The sequence below is a fragment of the Sprattus sprattus genome (assembly GCF_963457725.1).
Source record: "Sprattus sprattus genome assembly, chromosome: 1".
Classification (NCBI taxonomy): Eukaryota; Metazoa; Chordata; class Actinopteri; order Clupeiformes; family Clupeidae; genus Sprattus; species Sprattus sprattus.
In genome coordinates this window covers 20,725,979-20,736,592 of record NC_137920.1, presented here as the reverse complement: position 1 = coordinate 20,736,592, position 10,614 = coordinate 20,725,979, and the positions used below count along the sequence as shown (strand labels likewise).

Sequence of the window (10,614 nt, the reverse complement as noted above, 5' to 3'; positions counted from 1 at the left end):
GATGAATTGTAGTTATTCCTACAACCCCCTTCCCTTAAAAAAGTCACCACAGACACCACTGGGCAAGTGAAAATAAACAATTTACTTTTGTTGGTGCATTCATTATTGCATTTGAGGAACTTTGCTTGCTTGACATTTTTATCAGATTCAAAGCCGACATGCTGTTTAAATTACTTTTCCAGCCAAACTTTACTGTTTGTAATCCAACCTCACTGACCACAGTTTTCAGACGAAGCTATGGTTTTAGAGCCCAGAAAGTTGTCAGTGTTTAATATGCATTTACTGTGAGGTAAGAGCAAGGTATGTGTACATTGTGTACTAACTTTAAGGAAAAATAATACAGTGGTATTTTATTCATGACAAATCCAGGAATAACTTACAACCCTGTTTTTGACTTGTATACTATTGTTGGTAAAGCCATCTTAAATTTTGCTGCTCAATACACCCCCTGTGGTATAGTATATGCTCTTCTCATGTCTGCAGACAAGTGCAACATATGATCCTTTGTGTTTGGGTCTAGGGGGAGATCATGCACATCTACAGAACAGAGTGTGTCAAACATAACAAAAAAGTTTGAAGCATGCTAATAGGGAAAATACATACAGGCCACAACACACAGGAAATCTACTGCTATTTAAATGCCATAACCACTTGCTTTAAGCCTCTTGTGACCGTTCAGGCAGCTTTTGTTTGAATGCATGATGTACAGAATGTGTCCAGAATAGATTCGGTGACTTATTTGCATTCATTCGCACTAATTTCGCATTAGCCTACAGTCACCACGAGCACTATAGCCCGTGTGGCAATCAGCGTGATTGATATCGATAAGACATTAAAGAACCATTAACAGACATGAACAGCTGGTTTGGGGTTGACGCATAATCCCCGCGTTTTGTTTTAGTATACTTTTTCAGCTATATTCTTAAGATATGAGTGGTGATTGGGAGCCGTCTATTGTCAGTCAACATATTAGACAGAGTGATACAAGGTGTTTGAGGAAGAAAGATTTGTACAGGTTGCAACACAGTGCAAATTACGCATCTGCACAAATCGTGCCCCAGCCGTAAGCCAGCCGTTAGACACTTCAATCAGTCAATCGTGAGGCTATTCCGTGTAACAAGCAAAGCATGTGGTTTATGATCCTTCTGGTAAGTAGGCAGCTTCGTTCATTATCGTTTTGTTTCAGTGTACAGCCAATATGCATAAGATATTTGAGGGCTGATCAGTAGGCGTATCCACAATTACATGCTTGAAATGCAGGCTGGCGCTATATGGGGATGTGCGTTTTATAGGCTACTTCATCAGTGGTTTTTTTTTTTCACCTGAAGACTTTATGTTGTGATCTCACCATCAGTCGTCGTGATTTGCGTGTCTTACAAAACTTTGCATAATGCACACTTCTTCATGCATAGACAAGTTCCAACTTTTCCGGCAAAAGGCAACCTGAAATCCAATCGCATAGAGATTTCCTCCGACACGCTTGTAAAGTAATGGGTATTAAGTTGGTTGAAATTCAGCAGCATCAGAACTATGCTACTAAAAACTACACACGTTATCTTGAAATGGTGATACTCGCAGGTCTGTTACAGGTGTGCATGGCCGCAGTTTAGTCAAATATGAAGTTCTACTTTGTTTTTCAAAAAGGGAACCGTCTTTTGTGAATTAGACACTGATTCAATGGGGCTGAGGAAGAGAGATTTGTACAGGTTGCAACACAGTGCAAATTACGCAACTGCACAAGTCGTGTAAAACACTTCAGTCAGTCAGTCAGTCAATCGCGAGTAGGCTTTTCCGAGTAAGAAGCAAAGCATGCGCTTTATGATCTCTTTGGTAAGTTGGAAGCTCAGTTCATTATCTTTTTATAACAAAGGCAAGCAAAGATACAGTCCGATGACCCGCGTCTCTGGTATGCACGGAGATCAATGTTTTTTTTTTTTACTTTAGTGATGACAGAAAGAAAACAACGTCGTTTTTAGAAAAAACTTTTCTGAATTTCTCTCCCACGAATCAGCCTATTGTGTGAACAGTTAGCTAACCATATATTAGGTTATCTTATCAGATGTTATATTTTACCTCGTTACCTGCTAGGCAGGCGTTGCGTAGCCTACGCTGCAAGTTAAAACGATTCAACTTAGGTTTATTTAGGCAAAGGAAACCAGCAGTTAACTGATGTTAATTCAGTGATTAATTTCACAGCACGTAGTAAAGGTTAATGCATTTTTTTGTGGTAGGCTTATGTCTTTTTTACTGTGCTCGGTGTTAAATGTAGCCTAATAAGTGTGTGTTACAAACAGTTAGGAAGACGGAGAGAGAGAACTGAAAGTTCCTCGCTGTTATTGCTTTGCCCAATGTTCTTTTTGCCTTCCTGTGGAAAATATTCAGTTACGTTCCTCATTTCACAGAACACCCCCTGAGATTAGTAATGAACCACTGTCAAATGTGCTCACATCTACATCGTGTTAGTGTGTTTATTGTTGTATCCCAAGTTAATAGTGTAAAGAAATTGGCGTGTTCAATCTTCTGGTATTCTATTTGTAGCGTACCGTGTCATTTATTCAATTCAACAGAAGTGACAGTTTGGTTGTGTATGTAGAGAGAGAGAGAAAAGAGATACTTTTGTAAGAACGTCTTTGCCCTTCCTTATTGGTACCTGGATATTGCACAAAATATGGTAATGCAGTTCTCTGTCAGCATCAATATTGCGTCAGCTTGTCATTGTTGTAAGTTGCCTGTTTTAGAATGTTGTCCTTGTCCGTTTAGGGATTACATCATGGTGTGATCTCTTACTCCACACCAATAGATAAAGCCCCCAAAACAAGAGAGAAACAAACATAAGATATCTCGTTTTGTTCGTCACACTGACACTATTTTTCGAGGTTTGAACTTGGGTGTCTAACATTATGATAGATAGATGACAGTTAATCATAACATACTGTACATTCACTGGTCTTAATACACACCAAATATGAAGATAAATGCTAGATATTGTATCATGAAGCAAATTAAACATGTGGAATAAATATATAAAAGTCACACTGACTTAAAACCACAATAGAGGGCGTGATGACAGGAAACTCACTGCAATACCAATTTCACTGATATTTCTTATTTTACCTCTACAATCAAACATCAGTTTAACATTAATAAAGCCTTATTTTCACAACACATGGTATTTACAACAATTTGTAACATATTGTATGTGTAAGTAAATATAACATAAAGATAGATTGATGAATAGATCGATAAATGGATAGATGTGTATACTATACTGTATATACAGTAGATACATCGATATATAAATGGATGGATATGTATTGATGTTTTTTTTTTCTATTTTCCTCAGGAGCATGTATAAGCCTTTGCAATGGGTTCCCCCCATAGCACTCACAAGCCATCTAGCAGAGAAAAAGAAGGGACCGGGTTGGGCCTTAGAAGATCCACCACCACACCCTACCCACAGGGGCCTGCAGCTGACCCACCTCAAACAGCCATTGCGGCTCAGAGACATGGGGAGGTCAGCACTCCTGTGTCCACCATGACGGCTCAAACACACGGAGTGGTCAATGCGCCCCAGATTGCTCACAGTCATTTTCAGGGAGCTGTCACATTTAATATGGTGACACACATGCATAACACAGGTTTGTTCCAGACTGCGTTTACCTTCCATCTCCTTCGACAGGAAATTAAGTGTTTGTCTTACGGGTCTACACGGGTTGTCACACATCTGAGTACAAACTTGGTACATTTTTTGGCCACGGATTTGTGCACATAACGGTCCAAAGAAAGTAGCGCTTCTCATAAACTGCCCTGCCAGCAAAACAGTTGTAACAAGTGATGTAAGTTGCATTGCCAAAACCATATTTTTTCAGGCAAGGAGAGCTAATATTTAAGTTATATACCAAGGAGAGCTAATATGTCAGTTATTTACCAATGAGAGCTTATATGTCAGTTATATACCAAGGAGAGCTAATATTTTAGTTATATACCAAGGAGAGCTAATATCTAAGTTATATACCAAGGAGAGCTAATATTTAAGTTATTTACCAAGGAAAGCTAATTTTTAAGGTATGTACCAAGGAGAGCTAATATTTAAGTTTTATACCAAGGAGAGCTAATATTTATTAAAGTTAGAGGTATAAAGTTATAATATTTCAGTTATACACCAAGGCCACGTGTCTGATGTCTGGAGATTTCAGACAGAGTTACATTCCTGCACTTCTTTTTTCTTTTTCTTATGTAAAGTAGTATTAAGTGTTACACTAGGTCTCTATTGCTCGTAGCTTGACTGTTCTCTCCCTTGTACATCGCTTGGACAAAAGTGTCTGCTAAATTACTAAATGTAAATATAAATGATGTCTAGAGTTTTCAGACTGTTTCCCTCCTGATTACTTTTCAGAAAATGCAGCAGAGGAAGATTTACGCAGAGCAACTGGGGCTTTCAAAGGAGGTAAAAAAAAAAATACATAACCAGACTTACAGTGCATTAACATTTACATTCATATATACATGAAGTATAGCATATAATGTTGAAGGGACCATGGTATAATATATATATAGTGTGTGTGTATAGAATGGATTCCTACATTGGACAATTTTATACTGGGTCAAATAGACTTAAACTGATGAGATTTCTTTTGTTGTTGTTTTATAGCAGATGTGCAAAAAGTGTCTGCCAAGCTAAAGTCTAACCTGAAAAAGAGGTTTGAAAACATATTCGAGGGCATTGCCAAGCGTGGAAACCCAACTCTATTGAACAGGATTTTCACCGAGGTCTACATCACAGAGGGAGAGAGGGAAGTTGTTACTGATGAGCACGAGATCTGGCAGAGGATGCCTGAAGCAACTCAGAAAAGCATTTTGAGAGGAGATAGTTTTGGTAGGTACAGCAGTGAGCATGAGGTGTGGCATCTGGACACGGCGTCCCAAGCACACACCTGTCAAGAACCTGCCATCGACTGCAATGACCTCTTCAAGCTTCTGCCTGGTCAGGACGACTTGCGCATCAGAACCGTGCTCACAAAGGGGGTGGCCGGAATCGGAAAAACCGTGTCTGTTCACAAGTTCATTCTAGACTGGGCCGAAGAAAAGGCCAATCAGGATGTGGACTTCGTTTTTGTCCTTCCTTTCCGCGAGCTGAACCGCTATCAAGACGACCAGTTAAGCCTTCACGGGCTCCTTAAGATCTTCCACCCCGAGATTAAAGTCATGAAAGACACGAAGAAGTACGATGAAGCCAAAATCGTGTTCATATTTGATGGTCTGGATGAAAGTCAGTTCCCTTTGAGGTTTGAGAGCAACAAGTTTGTTGCAGACGTTGCACAGAGATCATCGCTGGATGAGTTGCTGACCAATCTCTTCAAAGGTAATCTCCTTCCTTCTGCGTTCATGTGGATAACATCACGACCAGCTGCAGTTCACCGGATCAGCTCTGAGTGTTTAGATAGAGTAACGGAGATACGAGGCTTCAGCGACCGCCAAAAGGAAGAATATTTCAGGAAGAGGGTTTCCGACCAGAGGCAAGCTGATACAATCATCTCGCATATCAGAGGATCCAGGAGCCTCCACACCATGTGCCACATTCCAATTTTCTGTTGGATCACCTCCACCGTCCTGGGAAGAACGCTAGGTGGTGCAATCGGCGGAAACATTTCATACACATTAACGGGAATGTACACTCGTTTCCTGCTCATCCAAACGAACGTGAAGAACCAGAAGTTTTATGGGAAAGATGAGAGGAATTTAAGAGGACTATCTTCATCCGATGTCCAAATCCTTCTCCGGATGGGAAAACTAGCCTTCGAAAATCTTGAGAGGAGCAATCTCATATTCTCTGGAAGAGACCTCAAAATGTACGGCTTGAACACTGAGGAAATATCGGTACACTCTGGACTCTTCACAGCGATTCTCAGAAAGGAGGACCCAATGTGTAAGGGGCAGTGGTACAGCTTCGTACACCTGAGCGTTCAGGAGTTCCTCGCCGCTCTCTATGTGTTCCTGTCCTTTGTCTGTGAGAAAGCCAATCCCTTTCAGGGAAGAAGCTCGGACAGTACTATCACAGATGAGGAATTCTGGGGGGTCTCACCTCACAAAATGACAGGACTTCCCAAGAACGACATTCAGGGTGCCACAAAGGCGGGTCAGAATACTGGGAACCAACCACTTACTCACGAGAAGTACCTATCCTATGTGCTAGATGACTCTGACTGTGACTCTGAGGATGAGGCTTTGACAAAGGCACAGACGTTCTTAGGGCAACAAGAACCATACCAGCCACACCAGCACGGGCTCCAGGACTTGGCCACACTGCATGACTTGCACAGGGTAGCAGTGGACAGGTCTTTGGAGAGCAGTAATGGCCATTTGGATCTCTTCCTCCGGTTCCTGCTTGGACTCTCGCTGGAAGCCAATTACAACCTCCTCAGATGCCTGTGTTTGCCACCGGGTACCAGTCAGGAGAACATCTGGAGAACCACACAGTACATCAAGCACAGGCTGGGAGTGGAAGACCAGAGGAAATGCCCTACTCCTGAAAGATGCATCAACCTGCTCCACTGCCTCTCTGAGGTGGGTGATGTCACAGTGGTGAGGGAGATCCAATCATACCTCACCTCCAAGAATGTTCCGGAGAAGAAGCTTACGGCGGCTCAGTGTTCCGCCTTGGCCTACATGATGTTGACCTCTCCGAATGTATTGGATGAGTTTGACCTGAAGAGCTATAGGACATCTGCGGGAGGTCGTCGAAGGCTGATTCCATTGGTTAGGTGCTGCAGAGAAGCACTGTGAGGATAACAATATACCACAACAACACCCGTGGCAGTGGAATGTGTAACATACAGTTCTATCTCCTGTGATGTATTATTGTTCAAACTGACTCAAACATCCCCGTTATATCCCTTGTTTGCAGGCTTGCCAATTGCCAACTCACGCGGAGATGCTTTGAGACGGTCTCCTCAGTCCTTCAGTCGGCTGGCTCCCCCCTCAGACACCTGGACCTGAGCCACAACTTCCTGGTCCCGCAGACGCTGGAGAAACTCTGTGCTGGTCTAGCCAGTCCCCATTGCAGCCTGGACTCTCTGAACCTCGGCTGCATCAACCTGGAGCAGTCGGGGGCGGCGCTGCTGAAGGCGGCGCTGCTGGGACCTCATCCTCAGCCCACCTGTCTCAGGTAAGCCCACCTCTCTCAGGTAAGCACCTCATCCTCAGCCCACCTGTCTCAGGTAAGCCCACCTCTCTCAGGTAAGCACCTCATCCTCAGCCCACCTGTCTCAGGTAAGGAACACACTCTGCCCTCGAAAGGGAATGCCGGTCAATTGGTCATGGTCGGTGAGAATTTTGCCTCCTTCCATCCTGTAGTACCCACCCGTACCTGAGAAAACTGTAGGAATTTTAGAGAAACAAAACAGTCTCTTGGTAGAGGCTATTAATGAAACCTTGGCCTCAGTATTGCGACTGTTCATACATGCGTACCAGGCTACATACTACACTTACATCAGTGGATTTATCTTAATAATAATAATAAAACTTTGACTTAAGTATTGTGACCTTCATATTCATCTATGCGTACCATGCTACATTTTATTACATACTGCCTTCTAAAATAAATGCCTGTGTTTATTCCCTTAGACTCAGTGGCTGCTATCTGAGAGACGACTGCAGTGAGATCCTTCTTGCAGCTCTTCAGTCAGAGAAATCCAGACTGACCCTACTGGACCTCTCATACAGCTGCATGACTGACACCGGAGTCACACGTGTCCTGACTGGACTCGCGAGTCCGAACTCCAAACTTCAAACACTGAGGTGAAACATGTAGTATAGCATATATATATATATATATATATATATATCCATGTTACTTCAATATGAATATATCACTGCTATATCTATGTATATATCCACCCATTCATTTATCTAATCATCTTTCAATATTTCTGTTTGTCTGTCCTAAAGTAAATCTCTCCGCCATCTACAAAATCACATCATTCAGTTTGCCCTTGTACTCAATAATTTGATGAGCTATATAACATCTGCAGGTTGGGATGGTGTGCGATAGCTGAGCGATCCTGTGAGGCGCTGGGCTCGGTTCTACCGCTGTCCTCCCTCAGGGAACTGGACCTGAGTGGCACTGGTGTGGGAGACGAAGGGGTGAAACACATCTTTTCCGGAACGTCGACTCGGCTGGAAACACTGAGGTATATTACTCATATAATTGCTCTGACCGTGGCTCTACAGAAGGCCCTGCATGCAAATAAAGTCAGCGGTTTTCATAACGATTCTTATATCATTCAAACGTAAAAGATTTTGACCCATATCAGCGTGATGAACTTGTGTTGAGGACTAAGGATATTCCTGCCTGTACAGGGATGGAACTTGGTTCCTAAATCTCCGTTTCCTTTTCTCAGACTGAGGGAATGCAATATATCAGACGGTGCTTGTGATGTACTGGCACAGACCCTGAGTTCCCCTGTGCTGAGGGAGCTGGACCTGCGAGACAACCACCTCAGAGACTCAGGAGTGAAGCTGTTGTGTGTTGGCCTGGCAAAGCCAGCCTGCACCCTTCAGTACTTAGGGTAGGGGAAACACAATGTGACACTGCAGTAAATATCAAATTGTATTCTCATAGCATACATTTTATAATATGTACTGTATTCTGATTCTGATTTATTATATAATATAGTATTATAAAATATATTTTAAATACATATAGAATTATATATATATATTATAATTGTAATTCATATGTTAATATTATACCATAATTATTATAAATGTTATGTCTTTCAAGATCATATTTTATGTCTTGCTTGTGGGCTATCTTTCCTTGCTTGTGGGCTATCACCCATTAATTAATCACACAGACACCACAACTTTTCCCCCAAATGATATATTTCCTATAGAGATCCACCCAAGGCGTAAATGTGAGCACAATCGGTGAATATGTAACCGAGCTATGTACTTTGAAGGTGTATGTTTACATAAAAGCATGAGTGAGATTATAACATTGGGGTGTATCTTTCCTTCCTCATAGGCTCTCTGGTTGCCTAGTCACAGAGGAAGGTTGCCGTTATCTTGGCTGTGCCCTCAAAACAAACCCCTCTCGTCTGCAAACGCTGGACATCAGCTACAACCACCCAGGGGGGTCTGCAGTGACAATGCTGTCTGGAGTACTGCAGGATCCCAACTACAAACTGGAAACACTGCAGTAAACACACTTATCAGTTTATTTTAATAATGATGATGTTTTTAAGTTGATTGGTTGAAACATCTGATAGAAATCTCAGGTGTTTACTGGCGATAAGTAACAATAGTGGTGAATAAGTCTTATTGAAAACAAATAACCAATGAGTTCAAGGTTTTGACAAATTGTATTTGTTGAACACATTATTTTCTCTCTCTCTCTCTCTCCGTATGTGTATATGTGTGATTTATATTACACAGCATGAAAGATGGTGGGACGCATAGGGTTAAACCAACGATGAGGAAATGTAAGTGGTTCTGCAATATTCATGTTTAATCAAATGCGTTTGACCTTGACCAACAAGCATTTGTTAGCATGTATATGCGATCAGATAAATACAAGTTATGACTGACAAGTCATTAGTTACTTGAGGTGAAAAAAATAATAATTCTCAAACACAGATGCACAATCATAACATGACTACATTGTGTAAATTAGAATAAGCCTCAAATTGCTATACACTGTCAGTCATGATCATCTAACAATCAAAGGCATATCATTTTTTTAATTTCGAGATTCTGAAAAGTGAATATTGACTGATCTCGTGTGTATCTAATAGTAAGGTGTTTGCATAGAGCCCCCATTTTCCCAAGTTTTCTTGTGTTCACATTCCCACATTCCACATGTTCTCACGTTCCACATGTTCTCCCTTCAGACGCTTGTGAACTAACCCTGGACCCAGACTCCAAACACCAGGAGCTGTGTCTGTCCAAGAACAACAAGATGGCTGTGATCACAAAGTACCACCTCTTTGCTCTTAGCGAGAAAGCCAGCTGGTTCGGGGTTAGCTGCTGTGAAGGCCTCACAGGGGGACGTTTCTACTGGGAGGTGGAGTGGACGGGGGCGGTTGTGGTCGGTGTGAAGCACAAGGGGAAAGACTCGAGGTACCACAAAGAGTCCTGGAGCCTCTACTGCAACTCCCGAAGCTCACGCTATGAGGCGAGCCACAACAACAGCTTCTTCAAGATCGACATGGCCGACAGAGAGTCCAGACGAGTGGGGGTGTACCTCGACTGGCCGGCCGGCACGCTGTCCTTCTACGCGGCAGGGACGGGGGCAGCTTCTGAAAGGCTCACACACCTTCACACTTTTCACAGCGCTTTCACTAAGCCTCTGTACCCCGAGTTCTACCTGTACGACATGCCAGATGCGTCTGTTGCCATTGTCTCTGAGTAGCCAGACAAAAGCTGCTCTGTAACAGACAAGATCATGAACTCAGTGTGCATTTTGGTGTGGTCAGGAGAAATGTTTGTAAATTTGCGCTTGTTCTTTTCACAGTAAGAGTTTTTGCCCACTAGAGGGAGCTAGCGGGCTGTTTGAGAACATTTCAACCACTATGCACTGCCCCTGTAGGGCCTTTTCCAGGGACGATTTTTCAA

The 10,614-nt window shown here is 42.5% G+C and overlaps 1 protein-coding gene across 1 annotated transcript; it reads left to right on the top strand.

The window, feature by feature from the left end:
* Positions 1 to 3,364: 3,364 nt before the first annotated feature.
* Positions 3,365 to 10,411, top strand: LOC308383044 (NACHT, LRR and PYD domains-containing protein 12-like; the record flags this gene model as incomplete). The annotated part of the gene is made up of 10 exons (XM_080860629.1): positions 3,365 to 3,638; positions 4,397 to 4,447; positions 4,652 to 6,779; positions 6,905 to 7,165; positions 7,624 to 7,797; positions 8,031 to 8,189; positions 8,400 to 8,567; positions 9,026 to 9,199; positions 9,436 to 9,482; positions 9,891 to 10,411. 10 exons carry the CDS (start codon positions 3,365 to 3,367, stop codon positions 10,409 to 10,411), a joined length of 3,957 nt encoding a protein of 1,318 aa, XP_080716755.1.
* Between the last annotated feature and the right edge of the window lie 203 nt (positions 10,412 to 10,614).